Source organism: Pongo pygmaeus, chromosome 4, assembly GCF_028885625.2.
Source record: "Pongo pygmaeus isolate AG05252 chromosome 4, NHGRI_mPonPyg2-v2.0_pri, whole genome shotgun sequence".
Classification (NCBI taxonomy): Eukaryota; Metazoa; Chordata; class Mammalia; order Primates; family Hominidae; genus Pongo; species Pongo pygmaeus.
The window spans coordinates 94,937,480-94,960,719 of NC_072377.2; the positions used below are offsets into that span (position 1 = coordinate 94,937,480).

General features: G+C 38.3%; 1 protein-coding gene across 5 annotated transcripts in view; it reads left to right on the forward strand.

The window, feature by feature from the left end:
• Positions 1-23,240, forward strand: part of ADGRV1 (adhesion G protein-coupled receptor V1) — a 593,238-nt gene that overhangs the window by 489,141 nt on the left and 80,857 nt on the right. For all 5 annotated transcript variants that reach the window (XM_054488480.2, XM_063664978.1, XM_063664980.1 and 2 more), the window contains one exon: positions 9,385-9,542. In XM_054488480.2, coding sequence (XP_054344455.1) covers positions 9,385-9,542 — 158 coding nt within the window. The remainder of the gene's footprint in view (positions 1-9,384; positions 9,543-23,240) is intronic.

Consider the following 23,240-nt stretch of genomic DNA (forward strand, 5'->3'; position numbering starts at 1 on the left):
CCACTTCATGCTCCGAGAAACTGTGAACACAGGCATGGTGTCACCACACCCGGCTAATTTTTGTATTTTTTGTAGAGATGGGGTTTCTCCATGTTGCTCAGGCTGGTCTTGAACTCCTGAGCTCAAGTGATCTGCCCACCTCGGCCTCCCAAAGTGCTGAGATTACAGGCATGAGCCACTGCACCAACTGTTTTTCTCAAACTTTAAACCCTTTTCCTGTTTGCTCCAAGAATGCCCGGCAGCGGCGCTTGTGGCTACAGCGTTTACCCCAAGATAACTTTGCCACAAAATATCTCGCTTTTATTATTTTCATATCTGTCTAGTATATGGATTTTGGAAAAAGAAGACATAATTCTATTTATAGCATTCTATTTTTAGTAGTGGTATTTTCGTTTACAATATATAGTAATTCCCTATCGTTTAAATTGTCAAATCCTAGAAAATGTAGCATTCCTATGCATGATGTTAACATCATTTTGGAACAGTTGTTGGCGGAAGATTCATTTGATGAATCAGATTTTTCCAAAATAGAAAATTCTGATGATTCAGACGATTCTGATGTTAGTTCTGTTTAGAAATAACTCCAAGAACAGTTTTTATGTTTTCTTTTCACATTGAAAATCAGTCAAATTTGCTTCAGCCTCAAAGAACATGTTTATGTAAAATTAAATGAGGCTGGCAGTGAGGTGCACTTCTTTTTCTAAACAGGATTAATACGCATAGGAAACACCTGGGGAACTTGTGAAACTGCAGATGAGATCAGGAGCTCCATGGGGGAGCTGGTGGTGGTGGTGATGGTGGTGATGCTGATGGAAGAACAGCACAACTTCCAGTAGAAGACTAGATTCAGAAGTGCTGTGCATTTATTGTAAATATATTCTCCCTGATAGGAGGGACCATGCCTTAGGCATCTTTATATGCCCTTCCATGCCCAGCACTGTAGCTGGTATGTGATTGATATTTAAATGTTGATTGTATTATGATTGAGCTGGGGACACTTGAAATACAGGATTTTCTATGCCATATTTTTAAGTGAGAGGTTTTCAAAAACTGCTAAGAACCAGTTAAATCAATAAGCATTTCTTAAGGATCTGATTGTGCAAAGCTCTGGGAGAAATATAAAGAAAATGTTACAGTCCCTGTCCTCAAAAGAACACTGGCATATTTACTACTAACTTGAATATATCTATACTGGAATTGTGGAAATAATTGTCAAATTGTAGAGGTACAGTGAAGGCCAGTGAGCCTGTTTATGGTCCTAGCAATTTGACGTTTTATAATTTAGGTGTTATTTTCCCCATATGTACATAACAATAACGGGTTCTAGTTATGTTTCAGTGGGATAATGCATGTGAGGACTGGGTTTCATACCCTGCACACAGTAAGTGATTGCTAGCAGTAGTAGTAGTGGTTTTGGTAGTAGTAAAACTTAATTAGTCTTAATTATCCAGCCAGTCCAGTTTAGGAAAAACTGTTCCCCTCTCCCTCTCTAAGTCCATATGCTGTCTTAATGTTCCATTTCACTTTGTAGAGATTATCTGTAGTTTAATCTTAATGTTGTTCAAAGTATAAACTTAAACAAAAATGCATTTTAGAATTTAGTTGATTCCCCTGGATATGAAAACTAACTGCTGTATGCTCTACAACAGAAAGACAGAAAGAGGAATATATTTTCCTACCTTACAGCTGTTTAAACCCAAGCTGTATTTCTCCTTTTCTCTGATGTTTTCATAAATTTATTCCTTTAAAAAAATTAATGTGCTTAAAGTGTTTCTCTAAGTCTTTCCAGCCATTTTGGATTGACCAGGAAATACATACATACACACACAATGCATGCATGCATAAATTCACAGGTGAATAAAAATGTATGTTAAATAAGAGCATTATCTTTGGAAAGAACGTAAGTTGAGTATGCAAGAAAAGGAATATTGAAATCATAAATAGTGTCTTAGACTTTATAAAGGATAAGCATCTACAGAATTAATAACATCTGTATTCTTCAACTAATAAAACCAATAAGCAGATATACTGTACTCTCTATACAAATTAGAAACCAGTTTGTGATAAATGGTGAACAATTCTTGATTGCTAGACCATCCCATGTACTCCCCAGATAAAGTAGGTCATCACTATGAATTTCCATGTAGAGAAGAAAAAGTTAGTTAAAGTGACAAATGTATCTTTTAATGTAGAGGCTATCATTGAAGAAATACTCAGGAGACCTCTGAGGGAGGCTGGCACATGAACCTGTGAATCATGACTATTATCCTTGTCTTAGAAGTACTCACAAAGAAGACCTTGGAAACATTTATTGTCCTTTCACTACCTGGGTCCTTTTCATTACCTATGTAACCCAGATATAACCTGGCTGTCCAGCTGCCTGGATTTCTTCAGATTTTCCAGTTTGCCAGGGTCAACTTGTTCTTTAAAGTATAATGTAAATGGACTCAAATCACAATCTCATTCACAGGGAGTTCCCAGCATCCATTCCAGTATTTTCAGTGGTTGTAAGCGGAGTTCATGTCTCTCCTAGACCCCTCTGCCTCTGAGTTCCTTCTTACGAATATTTCAGACAGGAATAAAGAAGTTGAAATACTCCATGCCGCCCACATAAAATTGTTTTAAATCAAGTTGGGTAATGCAAGTGAAAACATTTCAGTAGTAAAAAGCATTACTGAGGAGAGATAATAATCTTACTAAATTAGAAAGTGAGTTAAAGCATTGTGAATGCTCCGAGGGTAGACTCAGAAGAGGAAAAACTGAAAGTAATGAAACAGCATCTACTTGTTTCATCTGGCTAAATATAGGGAAAAAGATGAAATCCTGACAAGACTTTGAAGTGAATTAGAATTGTCTGTAGGTTCTAATACGAAAATCTATCCATGAAAGTTTAAAAAGGAACAGTAAAAGTTATGTGGTTGTAAGACCCCAAAAGACGATTCAACACCCAAAGAGAGAGAGATTCCTGAAGTTCTTTGAAGCTGGTTGAGCTGTAATTACAGGGAACACATTCTCCTCACCTTTTTAACGAAGCAAATCTACATGGCCTTTGTCTCATTTTCTCTTCTTGTATCTGCCAGATGTGTTCTTGAAGCAATAGCTGCACGTTAATCAGCTACTTCCACAGCCCTGGTGCAGGCATTGCCTTCTTTCTGCTTATTTCTTATGTTACATTCAGTTTTTCCAAGAATTCATTCCCAGCCTTATTTCAAAAGCTATTCTAACATGATATTCACAGTTTCCTAACACCCCTCATCACTTTTTGTGCTCTAATCCTCAAACTAACTACCTGAATATACTGTACCTCTAATTTGGGTGGACTGGAGGAAATTCTGGTTGACGAGGCTACTTTTTTTTTCTCTCAAGGGTAGAATATAGTTCATTTATCTTGAACGTTTTTAAGTATTTGGGAGAAATTTTATTATACACCAGCAGAAATTTTATTCAGACAATATTGCTCAGAAAATCAGAATAATACCTATCAGCTTTAAAAGAAGAGTTAAAAGATAATTTAAAACAAGGTGTTAAGTATATGAGACATAATTTGGGGATGTGGAATCATAGCTGGTCCCAGCTCCTCTCCGTGGACCATCAGGGAGTGGAAGCCCATTTGTTATCTGCACCATGGGTTACCCTGGTATCCCTGCCTCCTTTGCAAATGTTAAGTGTTTCACAACAGTGTCTGACTCCCTGATCCCTAAGAGGTAGTACACAAGGCAGGCAGTTTTTGTTTGAAGGAGACTGGGATGGAGTCCTGGCTGGACACCAGTGAGCAAGGGGATGGACCCTGCAGTTCTGCAATGCTGTAAGTAGAGAAGAAGGCAAGAGGAGCTGCCAACGACAACAGGCATGCTGTGGGAGCAAGCCCTCCTCCTTAACATTCTGGCCTGACATTGACCAAGTGGAGGATGAACATGGAGTAGGTACTCTCAGGGGCCTAGTACTTCTGAGAAGTCATGACTTGTGGAGCTCTGAATAAAAGGAGAAAAGGGGATGGCTTCAGGATTGGGTCATTTTCCTGCCCCTTTTCTGAAAGGATGAGCCATCAATGTCAATTCATCCTATAAGCAGGGAGAATTGCAAAGGACATTTATTTTTTTTTTTTTTTGAGACGGAGTCTCGCTCTTGTTGTCTAGACTGGAGTGCAATGGCACGATCTCATCTCACCACAACTTCTGCCTCATGGGTTCATGTGATTCTCCTGCCTCAGCCTTCCAAGTAGCGGGGATTACAAGCATGCGCCACCACACCCAGCTAATTTTGTATTTTTGGTAGAGAAGGGGTTTCTCCATGTTGGTCAGGCTGGTCTTGAACTCCCGACCTCAGGTGATCTGCCCACCTCGGCCTCCCAAAGTGCTGGGATTACAGGTGTGAGCCACCGTGCCTGGCCACAAAGGAGATTTTTAAGATCATTAGCGCTTAGAGAGTTCCCTTCTCTTCCTGAGTGGAGCAGTGGATATGTCTGGTTACTTCCAACCTCCCAAAGGTTCATGTTGCTTGTTTAATTTTTTAGTCAAAATGATGTGTCATCAGCTGAAGGTCACCTTTCAAAGTCTGCTCTTATAGCACTCTGTACAAAATCTTTATATTCCTAGAGTAACTCAATAATTGAGTCAGTAATTTTCCCTATTTTGCTGTCCCAAATTGAATTGTGATGACATTTTTCAAGACACAAATAAGGCAGTGAAACCTACCTGTGATTCTTCATCAGTATTTGAAGTTGTAAAAGCATCTGTAGGTTACTTGCTGTCAATGGAATTCATAATTCACATGAAAAAAATAAGTGACCATTTGAAGCCAATATACATAAGAATGAGTAACCAACATGACCACTATTTTTAGTGCAAGAGTATGTTCAATATTAAGACCATTAATGTTTGCCCATTTTATTTCATCATGTGCCCTTCATGTGGAAGAATCAGGTCTTATTGCATACAGATGAGTGTTCAGGTAATGATTCAGGCTTCATGCCATCAAAATTAAATTCTAAAAGCCAAGAAATTTATCATTTTTATATCCCTTTGCAGATACAGAGTATGTGTAGAAATATCTCTTGAAATGTGCCTTGTTTACATGAGAAATACAATAAGCAGATTATGTTAATTAGAAATAGTATCTGAGTGGCCGGGTGCGGTGGCTCATGCCTATAATCCCAGCACTTTGGGAGGCCAGGGCAGGTGGATCACAAGGTCAGGAGATCAAGACCATCCTGGCTAACATGGTGAAACCCCGTCTCTATTTAAAAACAAAAAACAAAAAACAAAAAAATTAGCCGGGCATGGTGGTGGGCATCTGCAGTCGCAGCTACTCGGGAGACTGAGGCAGGAGAATGGTGTGAACCCAGGAGGCAGAACTTGCAGTGAGCCGAGATCGCACCACTGCACTTGAGCCTGGGTGACAGAGTGAGACTCCATCTCAAAAAAAAAAAAAAGAACTAGTATCTGAGTTAGGCGTTTAATAATATATTTCTTTTTAATATAAAATTAAGGCACTCACAAAAAAAAAAAAATACCTAGGAATACCTCTGGCCAAGGACAAGAAACATCTCTACAAGGAGTACTACAAAACACTGCTGAAAGAAATAATACATGACACAAACAAATGGAAAAGCATTCCAGCTTGTGGATTAGAAGAATTAATATTGTTCAAATGGCCATACTACCCAAAGCAATCTACAGATTCAATGCTATTCCTGTCAAACTACCAACATCATTTTTCATAGAATTAGAAAAAAGCTATTCTAAAATTCATATGAAACAAAAAAAAACAGCCTGAATAGCCAAAGAAATCCTAAGCAAAAAGAACAAAGCCAGAGGCATCACATTACCTGGCTTTAAAATATACTAAAAGGCTATAGTAACCAAAATAGCATGGTACTGAAACAAAAACAGACACATAGACCAATAGAATAAGTTAGAAAACCGAAAAATAAGGCTACACACCTACAAACATCTGATCTTCTGCAAAGCTGACAAGAACAAATGACAGGGAAAGGACTCTCTATTCAATAAATGGTGCTGGGATAACTGGCTAGCCATATGGAAAAGATTGAAATTGGACCCCTTCCTTACACCACATACAAAAATTAACTCAGGATGGATTAAAGACTTAACTGTATAACCTAAAACTATAAAAATCCCCAAAGAAAACCTAGGAAATACCATTCTGGACATAGGCACTGGCACAATGTCCATGGAGATCATGACTATGATCCCAAAAGCAATTGCAACAAAAACAAAAATTGACAAGTATCAACACAGTAAACAGACAACTTTCAAAATGGGAGAAAATATTCACAAACCATACATCTGACAAAGATCTAATATCCAGAATGTATGAGGAACGTATACAATTGAACAAGCAAAAAACAAATAACTCCACCAAAATGTAGACAAAAAACATGAACAGATACTTCTCAAAAGAAGAATTACAAGCAGCCAGCAAACGTATGATAAAATGCTCTACATCATCAGTCATCAGGGAAATGCAAATCAAAACCACAAAGAAACACCATTTCACACCTGTCAGAATGGTCATTATTAAAAGCCAAAAAACAACAGATATTGGCAAGGTGGTGGAGAAAAGTGAATGCATGTACACTATTGGTGTGAATATAAATTACTTCAGACCCTATCAAAAGCAGTTTGGAGATCTCTCAACGAACTTAGAACGTAACTATTTGTCCCAGCAATCCCATTACTGGATATGTATCCAAATGAAAATAAATCGTTCTATCAAAAAAGACCCATGTACTTGTATGTTCGTCACAGCACTATTCACAATAGCAAAGACATGAAATCAACCCAGGTGCCCAACAATGCTGGGTTGGATAAAGAAAATGTGGTACAATAAACCATAGAATACAATGTAGCCACAAAAAAAATGAAATCATGTCCTTTGCAACAGCATGGATGGAGGCCATTATTCTAGGCAAATTAACACAGGAACAAAAAACCAAATACCACGTGTTTTCACTTATAAGTGGAAGCTAAGCATTGGGTACTCTTGGATGTAAAGATGGCAACAACAGTCACTGGAAACTGATAGATGGGAAAGGGATGGAGGTGGGCAAGGATTACAAAACTAACTTGGATATTTCGTTCACTATCTGGATGATGGCGTCATTCATATCCCAAACCTTAGCATCATGCAGTATACTCATGTAACAAACTTGCACATGGACTCCCAGAATCTAAAATAAAGGTTGAAGTTATTTAAAAAAAAATTAAAGCACTATTTTTCCAAATCAGAAGAATGTTTCCCTGGTTACTTATATTTTGGATTCCTTCTAAACAGGCTATGTGTGTTTCCCCCTGAGTTGTCTTCAAAGTCTAGTATTTATGGCTGTATCATAATCTAGGTTTGTAGATATTATATTTTGGAAAAATAGAGAAAGTGGGGAAAATACTTTAAAAGAGACACTTCTTACTATTAAGGTTTCTTGTAATTAAAAGTATAGTCTTGTAACTTGGAGGTATATCCCTTATAAGAATACTTCAGAAGCAGTTTTAGATGTTGAGAACCTGTTTAACAGTCCTCCATTTTGAGATTTTCATGCAAGAATTTATGTAAAGCTCAAGTGGATGTTATGTTCCATAAGTAAAAATTTCTAGTTATATCTCTAAAACCATTTTGCTGATAATTTCAGTGTTACCAAAATAAATAAATAATCTAAGTTTGCCTTGGACCCCACTGTCCTATCTAAACTCTGGTAATAATACATATAATTGTGCAGTATAGCTTCTAAATGGAAAAATGATCTTCATTTTCAAGAGAGAATAGATGGCTCTTGGGGAAATGTATAGTTTAGGAATAAGAAAACTGTCAGTCATTCAAAAAACAAGATTGTGGAGATGACAAGAGTGGAGCCCTGGGAATCCTCAGATTTGCCTTTAAACAATACCTTCTCTCTTGTGGTTGCCAAAGGATGCTGGAGCTGGAAAAGCAAGGCAAACTCACAGTTTGTTATTAGCTCCCTAATTGTGATATGATCCCTCATCCTTTATTTCCTCTGTTAGGAAGAAAACTCCTCCCAGGAAGAAAACTCCAAATGGAGAGAGAGGGAAGGAAGGAAATAGCAGAAAGGGAGAGAAGGGAGAGGGGGTGGAGGGGAGAGAGCAGGTGGCTTGGCCTCCTCCTATGCAGGAGCAACAATGGTCTCTGTGACCTTTTACCCTGAGGGGCCAGAGAGGTCAAGAGAGGTCCCTGCAGACATGATCAGTCATTGATAGGACACAGTGACTTTGTCATCAGCCCCATGGCCATAAATCCTGATGGCATTCTTCTTCTTTTGAGGTTAAATAGAGGAAGGAAATAGAAAGGAACCTGGTACTCTCCCTGGAATCCACCAACTAATTTGAAACATAAGCTGGGCATGACTAGATCAGTGATTCCCAAAGTGTGTTCCTGGGCACATTAGTCCTATAGCATGACCATATGTCTGTGTATCTGTGTGTGCATGTGTGTGTGAAAAAGGAGAAGGGTTTAATTTTCGTTGAAGTCTAGAAATGATGGGTTAAACAAAATTTACTAAATGCTTTATGTGAATTATTTTGATTAATCTTGACAACTAACTTTTGTTGCAGATGCTATTATAATCCTTATTTTATTTATTTATTTTATTTTATTAATTTTTTTTGAGATGGAGTCTCACTCTGTCACCCGGGCTGGAGTGTAGTGGCATGATCTTGGATCATTGCAACCTCCGCCTCCCGGGTTCAAGCCATTCTCCCTCCTCCCAAGTAGCTGGGACTACAGGCACCTGTCACCACACTCAGCTAATTTTTTTGTATTTTTAGTAGAGACGGGGTTTCACCATGTTGGCCAGGCTAGTCTGGAACTCCTGATCTCAGGGAATCTGCCTGCCTCGGCCTCCTAAAGTGCTGGGATTACAGGCATGAGCCACTGCACCCCGCCTATAATCCTTATTTTAAAGATGAGGACAGTTCAGAGAAGTTAAAAAATATATCTAAAGTGACTCTTTTATTTAAGATGTGGTGCTGGATTTAATAGCCTGATTTCGGAGCCCAGATCTCTTGACTCCATGGCTTTCTGTGGCCTTTTTAAAATGAACAGATATGTAACCCTTAACTTCTATGAGATGTATATAGTGTGCATCTCTCAAATTTATTTGGCCATAACCTTTTTTGAAGTTTTCTGAACTTTACACGAGGCGAATGTTTCGGGAACCTACTGTGTGAAGCAGTGGGCTAGATTTAATCGGATGTTGTACTCAAACAAAACTTCAGTTTGGCAAACCAAAAATCTGATGTTGCCAGCATCCAGATACAAAGAGCTAGTATAAAGTAGTGATGTGATACATTCTGCATTTAGAAATATTTGCACTGAACGTGTCTGAGTTACCTTTTCTCATTTCTCTTCCAGGTGTTTTATTCCAAACGTCTATGCTGCTTTGTTCACTGCAGCTCTTGTTCCTTTGATGTGCCTCGTGGTGGTGTTCGTGGTGTTCATCCATGCCTACCAGGTGAAGCCACAGTGGAAAGCATATGATGATGTCTTCAGAGGAAGGACAAATGCTGCAGGTTTGAAAGGAACTATATTTGTACTTTGGAGATGGAAACGCTTTAATGGTGGGAAAATGTCACTGAATTTTTTTTATCAAAAAGAGGGAAGTTCGGCTCAGCTTTCAGCTCTGAAGCCACAAGTTAAGCTACAGCTCTCCAGTTTCTCCTGCTTCTTGGTACCTCTGATGTCTCTCTTTCTTCAGGGCTCTGTAGGTTTTATTGCTCATTCCAATTTTGTCCTTAAGATATTGATATCTAAGTAAATGAGTCACAGCCTTGGGAGCCACTTCCCAAGCTTTCATTAAGTGAAGCAATAATAACTTGTGTTCTACCTGTGAAATCTGTTCATTTCTCTCCAATTCTGAGACTTCTGCACAGTCTAACAAACCTCCACAGTGCTCATGAGTGTGCATGCAGAGCTCTGGTTGTGCTGACAGATGTTTAAAAACATGTAATCAGACAGCTACATGAGTGGCTAAACATGTCTGGTTACTTAAGAGTGCAAGTCTTTTTCTAGTTCAAATTGGCTTTCACTACAGCTCATTTTTTCCCTTTGAATCATACCTAACAGAGGTTTTTATGATCTGATTCTTTTTATTATTGTTTTTAGATTAGAGTCCCTCAGGAATTTTCTTAACTAGAAGCAATAGCCACACACCTACATACAGAAAACGCTCTGTAAAATGTTATGTGAGTGACTGGGATATTAGGGAGCCGCTTAAGAGCTGGGAGTAGAGGATCCCTCTTGGGCCAATGAGGAACAGAAGTCTTTTTTCTAAAGTTTTACAAGTCTAAAGTCAAATGAATGACAGTCTTAGAGGAATTCTTCACGTTTTAAGTGCTTGTCAAAGTTTAAGCAAGTGGCATATATGAGGTCTCTAGAATAGTGTCTAATACATTTTTAGGGGCTCAGTAGCTACAGGGTGTCACTCTAATGTAATGCAGTTCTAGTTCCTGAACTTGATCAGTTAATATGCAAAAGGATTTTCCTTGTAGCATAAAGAAAAGACACTTGTTTGTATTACTTTGTGGGATAGTTTGTAGGATAGCAGTATCTAGCCATCTCTTTTCTAATTCTTTCTCATTTAGCTTGCCATCATTGTGTTGGCAGAATTTTCTTTTTTTTCTGAGATAGGGTCTTACTCTGTCGCCCAGCCTGGAGTGCAGTGGCATGATCTTGGCTCACGGCAGCCTCTGCCTATAAGATTCAAGCAATTCTCCCTCCTCAGCCACTTGAGTAGCTGGGACTACATTCATGCGCCACCATGCCTGGCCAACTTTTGTATTTTCAGTGGAGACGGGGTTTCACCACATTGCCCAGGCTGGTCTTGAACTCTTGAGCTCAGGCGATCCACCTGCTTCAGCCTCCCAAAGTGCTAGGATTACAGGCGTGAGCCACCACACCCAGCCAAGGAATATTGTTTAAGGTTATGATTAATCTTAACTCCTTTAATAAAAAATATTCAATGTATAAATTCTACTTTTTCGTGGGACACAGAATTTATCTAGAAGCTATGCTCGTTTTTTCAGTTTTAATACTCTATTTTTAAATTACTTTTTTAAAAATGTAACTTCTTTCTTTTTACATTTATTTTAGGTTGAGAGGTACATGTGCATGTTTATTATGTAGATAAATTGCATGTCACCTCATGGGGGTTTGGTGTACAGATTATTTCACCACTGAGGTAATAAGCATAGTATCCAATAGGTAGTTTTTCAGTCCTCACCCTCCTTTTTCCCTCTACCCTCAAGTAGGCCCCAGTGTCTCTTATTCCCATCTTTGTGTCTATATGTACTCAATATTTACTCCCACTTATAAGTGAGAATATGTGGTATTTGGTTTTCTGTTCCTCTGTTAGTTCACTTAGGATAACAGCCTCCAGCTCCATCTGTGTTGCTGCAAAGGAGATGATCTCGGTTTTTTATGACTGCATAGTATTCCATGGTGTATATGTACCACATTTTCTTTATCCAGTCTACCACTGATGGGTATTTAGGTTGATTTCATGTCTTTGCTATTGTGAATAGTGCTGTGATTAACATATGTGTGCGTGTGTCTTCATGGTAGAACAATTTCTTTTCCTTTGGGTACATACCCAGTAATGGGATTCCTGAGTCGAGTAGTAATTCTGCTTTGAGTTCTTTGAGAAACAGCCAAACTGCATTTCACAATGGCTGAACTAATTTACATTCCTACCAGCAGTGTATAAGCATTCCCTTTTCGCTACAGCCTTGCCAGCATCTGTTATTTTTTAACTTTTTAATGATAGCCATTCTGACTGGTGTGAAGTGGTGTCTCATTGTGGTTTTGATTTGCATTTCTCTAATGATTAGCAATGTTGGGCATTTTCATATGCTTGTTGGCTTCTTCGTGGCACGTATGTCTTCTTTTGAAAAGTATCTGTTCATGTATTTTGCCCACTTTTTAATGGGCGTGTTTGGTTTTTGCCTGTTCATTTGTTTAGGTTCCTCATAGATTCTGGATATTAGACCATTGTGAGATGCATAGTTTGCAAAAATTTTCTCCCATTCTGTAGGTTGCCTATTTACTCTGTTGACAATTTCTTTTGCCGTGCAGGAGCTCTTTAGTTTAATTAGGTCCCATTTCAGAAGCTATGCTTTTAATCAACTTGGGATTCATCTTATTAAAATGTACATTCTTTTGGGGGGAGAATGGTGGTTTGTTTTTTCCTCTAAGTGACAAGATTTGTTGTTTTATATATAATGTAAAAGTGCCAATGTTTGCATGTTTTCAATAATGCTAACATAGGGGCCTAGCATAGTGACTTAATTCTTTGAATGCCTAAATCACCCCTGCACCTCTTGAATGTGCTTCATTGCTGATATAGTCAATAAAACAGTACCCTGATTATCAGAAAAAGATAGCCCTCAAGCATTGAATATAAGGCAAAAGTTCCAGCACAGTTGTATCTTAATGAGGGAACCCTCTCTTGCAATAAAATGTGAATGGAAGCATTATCCTATGTTGTGTTACAAATAAAAAAATTATGATATTTCAAATTCCCCTATTCCCATGGCAATTCATTCTAATAGTCATTATACTTGGACTTTCGCAGCAGTTTTCTGATTGGTATCTCTGGTTCTACTCTTTTTCTTCTCCATTTCATTATCTCAGATGTCTACATTTTAAAAATATAAAGTGGATTTCCTCATTCTCCAGCATTTCAGTCAAGGTTTTTCTCATTGCCCCCAAAAAAAGTCCAGTCCCTTTAGCTTACAAGAGTTTCCACAGTCTGACCCAGGACCATCTGTCCATTCCCAAGTTAGTTACTATCATCCTGCATTCTGACATGCCGATCTATTTACTTTTTCCTAAATTTGCCTGATATTGCCATCTTTGCTCATGTAAAGAAATCTTTACTTTGAGCTCCTCCTCATTAGTTGGTAAAACCCACGTGCTCAATTAAGTGATGTGGGAAAATGTAGATGAGTGAGAGACAGATGCAAGGGGCTTATCACCCTCCCATATTCTTTATTAGCTCTACAAAGCTTTCCAAAATAACTTCAGAATCTAAACAACAGTGATGTGCTTGACAATCACAAGTTAATTCTCCGGGACATCACTTTACTTCTTTACAGAAATTCTAGAAACTTTCAATATTCTCCCTCTTTTGTGAAGCCTTAGGAATCGCCTCTTTACGGAATCACACCAAATAAGAATTACTCATTCCCTTCTCTATGCCTTTAAAGTGTTTGTCCCTTTAGTCATTGTAGCACTTATCTTAGAATGGAGCAGTCACTTGTTTTGGTGTGTGTGGTTGGTGGGTTTCCTTAATAAATTATTGATTTCTTGAGGGCAGGAACCATTTAGTATTCATCTCTGTATCCCCAGGGCCTTGCAGAGTGCTTAGTGGATAGCAGGAACATAATTAATGTTTATTAATTAAATGAATAAATTAATAATCATCAATGTACCACAAAATTATATAATTGTAAAAATGGATACCCAAGCTAAAGATAGCATTAAGAAGAGAAACTGTAATATTATCAAAGTAGAAATTAAATGATTTAATTCTCTGATCTGTTTGTAAATATTCCTCAAAAGTTATTATTATTAGGACTATTTTTATAAGAAATATGTTTCAAAGCTTTACCTCTGTAATTCCCAAAACTACATGTTCAGCTTTGCCCTCAACCTGATCTTTTGTGTTTTTATTTTCAACATACTATAACTCACCTCTACTTGAATATGCTCCACTTAACTCAAATTCAAAATTTCTTTTTTTGTTCTTTTCCAGATAATTCTTTTTTTCAATTATACTTTAAGTTCTAGGGTACATGTGCACAACGTGCAGGTTTGTTACATAGGTATATGTGTGCCATGTTGGTTTGCTGCACCCATCAACTTGTCATTTACATTAGGTATTTCTTCTATTTACCACGGAGCACTTGACACTCTCTTTGAATCTTTTTGCTAAAATTCTCTTGTGCTGACCTGTAAAATATCCAGTTAAGATGGTACTGTAAATTCACATTTTGCCCTCTGCCTTACTGTATACTGTATATACAGAATAGCCAAAGAATAACATATAACAAAATAATGTTAAAAATACCATTAGCATCTCTATAGAACAGAAATCAAGCAGAAACACCAAATGTACTGGTAGACTAGGCCAAAACCATAGACCTGATATCTCCTGGGGTCCAGAAGCAGGTAGATGCAGGACATTTTGTTAGGCTCAAAATCTTCCATGATTTCTGTAGAACTGAGCTCCAAGCTAATCACTCTTTTTGTGGATTAAATGTGCCTGACAACAGAAGCAACTTTGCATCACATTTGTTCACTGGTTATAATGAATACAAGTAACCATCCCTTACACCGTGTATTTTGAGTGACTTTTTTGTTCCCAACATCCCTTAATTTCAAACAGAGTTCACATAAACTCAGTGAAACCCAAAGGAATGGGGAGAACAAAGAATAAGTGCCTCGTAAATGGAATACACTCAGTGCTATAGATGCCCACCGTCAACCCCTTCCCTCCCTGAGCATGTCCTGGGACAGGACAACTTGGCTTTTTGTGGCCCATTGACTGCCATGAACCAAATTGTTTAAGGTCGGTGGCTCCTAATGAGAGTCACTTGCCTCCTCCTCCCTTCAGTGGGTGGATGTGCAGTGAGAATGAGTTATGATAAAGGTATGTCCCTGAACTAAATTTCAATATCTCAAACAGCATTTTAAACAAAGCCTGTAATTTTCGGGCTTGGTTTTTATCTCTGGCAACGATAAGCATGTCTCTCTTTTTAGGCTCATTAGAATTTACTGACTCCTTTCTGATTCATGATCCAGTTCTTATATGAGGAATGATTCATGGATCAGGAGAGGAAAATTCATTTCAATCAAGAAAGAAAGTAGATGATTACAAATCCCCTTCTTCTAAAAATCCCACACATAGGTTTCAATATGATATATGAAAATGGAAATGTGGCTGGATCCAGCTAGTCATGTAATGTGAACCTGAGGTATTTAGAATCTCCTGGTACTGTAATGGCCACATCTCTTACATGGGAGCATTATTTGAGGATGAATGCTTCCATTTCTTCAACCTTAGAGTGAACAACAATAGTAATATAAATCAATATTTTATTATTATTATAAAAATTATTGAAAACTTTTTATAGTGAATATTGTAAATGCTCATCCCTTACATCCTAAAGTTGAGTGCCTTTTTTACTCTTGTCATTTTTAAAATTTCAAATAGAATAAAGGAAATGAAATCCAAAGGAAAAAGAGGGGAAGGAAAGAGCTCCTGGTAAATAAAATAAACTGTGTTTCAGTCTCCAAAGATAGCCGCCATCAGTTACTTTTCTCCTTTTATGTAGGTGCTACTCCTCACATCAAAGGATGGAGACTGCTTCTCATCCTTTTACATCTGGACTGTCTTTGGACTTACTTAGACCAATGTAATGTGATGGAAGTGATGCTTTTTCATAATGGGCCTACACTTTAAGATGAATGGCAGTTTTAGATTCCTTCCTCTTGGAAGCCAGCCACCATCTAAGTTCAATTACCCAGAGACCACCACGGTAGTAGAAACCCCAAGCTGGCCATGTGGAGCAGACATGTGTGCAAAGGCAGGCTCAGCCAGCCTCCAGTTGTGTCAGGCAAACCAGCTCTGATCCCAGACATGGACGTGTGAGTGAAGAAGGCTTCTCGTAGGTTCCATCCCCAATGGACACCACACACAGTTGAAAACCTGCCTAGCCCAGATTGCAGAATTGGAAGAAATAGTACATTATTTTAAGTCACTAAGTTTGTTGCTAGCTTATTTGAAGCAGTCAATAGCTGAAACATTCTGGTGTTTCAATATCCTCATTATTCTCACATCAAACTTGTAAGCATGTCATTGTCCTTTTAAAGGTTACTGCTTGCAGAAACCTTCAGGATTTATAAATAAAAATGGAAAAACATGATATTTTTTTTCCTAAAGCAGAATTGGGGCTTCTGCTAAAGTAAAGTAAAAGTGATCTTACCCAGTAACAGTATGTACTTGAATAGGATCCAGAATGACCAACATTACAGGTTTCACATGTCCTTGGCAGTTAGATGCCTGTTTGCAGTCTACTCCAAGCTCCATTTCTGAAAATAACATTTTAAAAAAACAATGCCTTGGGGCCTAAGGAAAACCCCAGCTTCTCACTCGACCGTGAACAGACACTCCCACTCAAGCTTGAAAAAATCTTTGTGAAGCACAGTTCACTCTTCCCACATTTTGCCAATAGTGGTGGGGGAAATCCCACATGTTAAAAACACATACATATGGATGCCCATTCTCTGCTTAGGTTTTTGATCTCAATCCTCAAAGATTCATATCAGTAATCTCTCTGCCTGGAAGATGATGTGTAGTCATTCAGTGTTTGTTTTCTTCATTATTGTTTCTGAAAACACTTAGGATTTGATACTGCTCATGAAAAACTCCTAGAACAATAACATCAGGAGTTTCCTAAGGCTTTGCACATCGACATGAAAAGTAAAAAGGAAAATCATATTTTTGAGAGAAGGCTTAAATTTCTGTTGAAACACCCCTGATTTACACATGTAGCCAAAAAGGAAAAGGGGCTGACTATTTGTGGCAGACCAGGCCTTTCTAGAACTCAGGTTTCCTGGATTTCTTGCTTTAGTGAACTGCCTTTTACCAGTCTCAATTGGAGATGGATGAGGACAAAGGTAATCCCCAATTCAGGCTATTTCAGTACTAAACCATTATGTTTAATTGACATCTTTTTTCTAGGTGGACAGAGGGCATAGAGCACGGATATGGGACGGGGGTGAGAGAAAGAGTAAAGGGCTGGCACTGCATGTAAGTGCAGGTGTGCATCTCCCTTTGCACCTTGGTGGTCCACATCATGGTTATTGTCATCATCACTGCCACCCATTAAGATTCACCATTCACCAGGCACTGTGTTAAGAATTTCACGTATGTTATCTCAATTTAATATATATATATGTACACAATATCTGTACATATTTATGGGGTACATGTGACATTTTGTAACATACATAGAATGTGTAATGATCATGTCAGGGTATTTGGGATGTCCATCACCTTGAATATTTATCATTTCAATGTGTTGGGGTCATTTCAAGTTATCTCTTCTAGATATTTTGAAATATACAATACATGTTGTTAACTGTAGTCAACTAGTTTGCTATCAAACATTTTATCTCAATTTTTACATGAAGCCTATGAAGCAGGCATGACTTCCTCTAGTCAGACAAGAAAATCAAGGAAATGAGAGGCTTAGAAACGTTTTCACATTTACAAAGCTGTTCAATTGTGGGATTAGAATCACAGGTTGATTCACAAGCTCTCCAGAGCTGCCATTGTTGTTAACATCAATACTTCTGCCCTTACCATTTTGTTTTCAAAACTCTTCTTGGTAATAGTGACATGTAAACATTAAATATTAAACTTAGAGAACTCTAATTTCATAAAAGTAGTATTAGACTTTACACCCAACTCTGCCCCACCCTGCAAAAAAAAAAAAAACTTGAAGCAGTCAGGGTTGGAAAATTACTCCATCTTCTACTTAATCTTCTGATTTCCAAGAAAGATTGCCCCTCTTTATGGTACCAAAACATCCCTAGTTTTCCTCACTATTCTCATATGTAATGCAAGTATAATAACACTATTTAATTTTGTACAGTTGTGTGAAAGATAAAATTTTAATTCACATAAATATTTAGTATAGACCCTGAAACATACTAAGCCCTCAATATGTGTTAGTATTTTTATTAGTATAAGAACCCTTTCAATATGTAATTGGTGCAGAATGCAGTCAGATATGTAACTCCTTTCTTCTCTATACTTCATCAATATCTCTCAAATGTTCCCCTCCCTTTCTTCATGATTTTGCCTGGTGTATTAGCTCAGGCTGCCATACAAAATACCATACACTGGGTGTCCTAAACAACAGACATTTATTTGTCATAGTTCCAGAGACTGGAAGTGCAAGATCAAGGCATCAGCTGATTCAGGTCCTGGTGAGGCTTGCATGGACATTTTGCTGTCTCCTCTTATGGATGAGAGAGAGCCCTCTCATGTCTCTTCTTATAAGGACACTAATTCCATCATGGGGCTCCACTTTCGTGAGATTATTACCTCCTGAAGGCCCCGTCTCCAAATACCATTGCATTGGGAGTTAGGGCTTCAACATACAAATTTGGGGGATGGAGGAAACAATTCAGTCCGTAGCACCTTGGTGATGTCTCCTATCATCTCACCCTTAGACTATTACAGCTGTCTTGAGACCAATATTGTTCAATTCTTGTCTATCCCCATTCCACACTGAAGCATTCTAAAAAGTAAAATTGGCCATGTCATAAAATCATCTAATGACAATCATTAGACTATAGAATAAAAGGAAAAAATCAGGAGCTGGGCATGGTGACTCACGCCTGTAATCCCAGCACTTTGAGAGGCCGAGGCAGGTGGATCATCTGAGGTCAGGAGTTCGAGACCAGCCTGGCCAACATAGTGTGAAACCCCGTCTCTACTAAAAATACAAAAATTAGCTGGGCATGGTGGCAGATGCCTGTAATCCCAGCTACTCGGGAGGCTGAGGCAGGAAAATGTCTTGAACCCGGGAGGCAGAGGTTGCAGTGAGCCGAGATCATGCCATTGTACTTCAGCCTGAGCAACAAGAGTGAAACTCTGTCTCAAAAATAAATAAATAAATAAATAAATAAAAATTGAAAAAATAAAATAAATATTCACTACTTCTCCACATAGTCTTTAATGTCCTAACCATACTTAACTAGTGCTGCCACCTAAAAGTGATATGACTTCTGATAAAACTCGACTTAAATAACACAACTAAATTCACTTGCTTGCTGAGTTCATCACTTATGGTGATGAGAGAGGAGACGGAATAGAATTGAAACTAATTTCCATCTTGATACCCATGATAAATAGGCTTCAGTAAGGTGTTAGTGGAAGATACGCTAATGTGATACACACTTAAAGCCAATATCTGAGGGTATCAAAGTGATGTTGTTGTTTAGGTGCATTGCACACTCTTTGACCCTTGATGTGGCTGGCATCTCTTGTTGATGTGTGCATATCACCGCCATGCCATACCATGTTTGACCCAGAGAATTAACGAAATATTCCCATTGTTTATCAGTTTTGTGTTCAGGCTAAGTAAGTTTCCTATCTATTTCCTTGCCATTGTTCTCCAAATTAATAATAAATTCTAATTTTCCTGGCAGATCCTATTTTTTTTCTGAGACAGAGTCTTACTGTGTTGCCCAGGATGGAGTGCCATGGCACAGTCAAAGCTCCCTGCAGCTTCAATCTCCTGGGCTCAAGAGATACTCCCACCTTGGGCTCCCGAGTAGCCAGGACTATAAACACATGCTACCATGACCAGCAAATTTTTAAAATTTTTTTTACAGAGCATTTTTAAAAAGAGCACTTTTTAAAAAATGGATGACCGAAGTCTTCCATTCAACTCTTGGGTAATGAAAATACAGTTACCGATTTTTTAAAATGTATCTCTCCAAGATTTGTATTCAGAAAGAATATATATAAAACTTGACTAGAGAGTAGAAAAAATTTTTGAGGCTGTTTTATCTTGGAATAAGTATGGCAACGAAAGCACTGTGTTTCTCTCTCGACCTCGTCTATGAGCCACCTCAGTTGGTATCAACATGGTGATACTGTAACACACTACGGCTCTCTCTCCCAAGTTCTTACCTGTATTTTCATTCTTGGTTTGCAACTTTTTCCATGTATTATTTGTTGTTATTTTCATTACTTAAAGTTACCTCTAATTTATGATTCAGTGCCTACATAGTTCTTTAAGGAAATATATAGTCTACAATCCTTTGTATGATCATACTTTAATTACATGAATCAACTGGTACATTATTGAAGAGGAGATCCAGAAATAAAGGAAAATGGGTTTACTAGTACTAGAGAAACAGGAAGTAGGGAAAGGTAATTTGGGGAATTAGCAATTGAATCATAAATTTCTTTAAAAATGAATGGTTAGCCATCATTCTCAGCAAACTGTCACAAGGACAGAAAACCAAACACCGCATGTTCTCACTCATAGATGGGAGTTGAATAATGAGAACACTTGGACACAGGAAGGGGGACATCACACACCGGGGCCTGTCATGGGGTAGGGAGGATGGGGGAGGGATAGCATTGGGAGATATACCTAATGTAAATGACGAGTTAATGGGTGCAGCACACCAACATGGCACATGTATGCATATGTAACAAACCTGCATGTTGTGCACATGTACCCTAAAACTTAAAGTATAATAATAAAAAGAAAAAAAATTAATGGTTAACACAATACCCATGATCTAATGCTGTACTCAACAGTTTACATATTATAAAACTCAAGTGAATAGAAGAAAGTGACGTTTTTACAATATGTTGTTTTTTGTTTTTGTTTTTTCAGAGAAAAGTATACCATATTAAAGGTGAAGTGTGAATATCACTGGGCCAGAGGCAGTAACAAACTTTGATCCTCACAGAAGTACTCTCTCAGTTGCTTTATCATAACTGAAATAGCCTGCCTCATTAAATATCACTTTCCTTGCAGTCAGTTGCTAAAGATCACTCTTCTAATAAGATGTCAGAAATATTTTTGTTCTTCAAATATTTTGTACTTCAAGGCCACTATGTCCCTGCTTAATTTCTTTTGCTGGGTACAGTGGCATGCACATATAGTCCCAGCTACTCAGGTGGCTGAGGTGAGATGATCACTGGAGCCCAGGAGTTCAAGACTGTAGTGCACTGTGAGTGTGCTTGTGAATAGCCACTGCATTCTGGCTTGGGCAACATGAGAGAAATAAATATTGTTTTACAAATTAATTTTTCCTATTTTTGAATCTGTGTTTTTTGCCTATACCATCATTTGCCTATTCATGTTGCTGTGGTTACCACTTCTTATGATCTTCTCTCTTCCTAGGCCACCATTTTCCTCTCCACATCTCTCTGAAGACACCGTCTTTTTGTCCCCTTCTCCCGGTTTCTTACTCCTACTTGTTCTTCATCCTCATTGTAACCTCCCTTCCTTCCACCCTTAGTTCTCGAAAAATACAATCTGGAACCTCAGATTGGAGCTGTTAAGGATATTTTCACCAGCCCCCCTGATTTCCTCACTAGCTTGGCTTCCTCCTTAAGAAATTTTGCCAATCACCCAACCTACACAATAGGAGAAAAATTTTGCAATCCACCCATCTGACAAAGGGCTAATATCCAGAATCTACAAAGAACTTAAACAAATTTATAAGAAAAAAACAAACAACCCCATCAAAAAGTGGGCAAAGGATATGAACAGACATTTCTCAAAAGAAGACATTTATGTAGCCAACAGGCACATGAAAAAATACTCATCATCTCTGGTCATTAGAGAAATGCAAATCAAAATCACAATGAGATACCATCTCACGCCAGTTAGAATGGCGATCATTACAAGTCAATCCTAAGCCAAAAGAACAAAGCTGGAGGCATCACACTACCTGATTTCAAACTATACTACAAGGCTACAGTAACCAAAACAGCATGGTACTGGTACCAAAACAGAGATATAGATCAATGGAACAGAACAGAGCCATCAGAAATAACACCACATATCTACAACTATCTGATCTTTGACAAACCTGAGAAACACAAGAAATGGGGAAAGGATTCCCTATTTAATAAATGGTGCTGGGAAAACTGGCTAGCCATATGGAGAAAGCTGAAACTGGATCCCTTCCTTACACCTTATACAAAAATCAATTCAAGATGGATTAAAGACTTAAACGTTAGACCTAAAACCATCAAAACCTTAGAAGAAAACCTAGGCATTACCATTCAGGACATAGGCATGGGCAAGGACTTCATGTCTAAAACACCAAAAGCAATGGCAACAAAAGCCAAAATTGACAAATGGGATCTAATTAAACTCAAGAGCTTCTGCACAGCAAAGGAAACTACCATCAGAGTGAACAGGCAACCTACAAAATGGGAGAAAATTTTCGCAACCTACTCATCTGACAAAGGGCTAATATCCAGAATCTACAATGAACTCAAACAAATTTACAAGAAAAAAACAAACAACCCCATCAAAAAGTGGGCAAAGGACATGAACAGACACTTCTCAAAAGAAGACATTTATGCAGCCAAAAAACACATGAAAAAATGCTCACCATCACTGGCCATCAGAGAAATGCAAATCAAAACCACAATGAGATACCATCTCACACCAGTTAGAATGGCAATCATTAAAAAGTCAGGAAACAACAGGTGCTGGAGAGGATGTGGAGAAATAGGAACACTTTTACACTGTTGGTGGGAATGTAAACTAGTTCAACCCTTGTGGAAGTCAGTGTGGCGATTCTTCAGGGATCTAGAACTAGAAATTCCATTTGACCCAGCCATCCCATTAGTGGGTATATACCCAAAGGACTATAAATCATGCTGCTATAAAGACACATGCACACGTATGTTTATTGCGGCATTATTCACAATAGCAAAGACTTGGAACCAAGCCAAATGTCCAACAATGATAGACTGGATTAAGAAAATGTGGCACATATACACCATGGAATACTATGCAGCCATAAAAAATGATGAGTTCATGTCCTTTGTAGGGACATGGATGAAATTGGAAATCATCATTCTCAGTAAACTATCGCAAGAACAAAAAACCGAACACCGCATATTCTCACTCATAGGTGGGAATTGAACAATGGGAACACATGAACACAGGAAGGGGAACATCACACTTCGGGGACTGTTGTGGGGTGGGGGGAGGGGGGAGGGATAGCATTGGGAGATACACCTAATGCTGGATGACGAGTTGGTGGGTGCAGCGCACCAGCATGGCACATGTATACATATGTAACTAACCTGCACATTGTGCACATGTACCATAAAACCTAAAGTATAATAATAATTAAAAAAAAGAAAAAAAAAAAAAGAATGGCGATCATTAAAAAGTCAGGAAACAACAGGCGCTGGAGAGGATGTGGAGAAATAGGAACGCTTTTACACTGCTGGTGTAAAGTGTAAATTAGTTCAACCATTGTGGAAGACAGTGTGGTGATTCCTCAAGGATCTAGAACTAGAAATACCATTTGACCCAGCCATCCCATTACTGGGGATATACCCAAAGGATTATAAATCATGCTACTATGAAGACACATGCAAACATATGTTTATTGTGGCACTATTCACAACAGCAAAGACT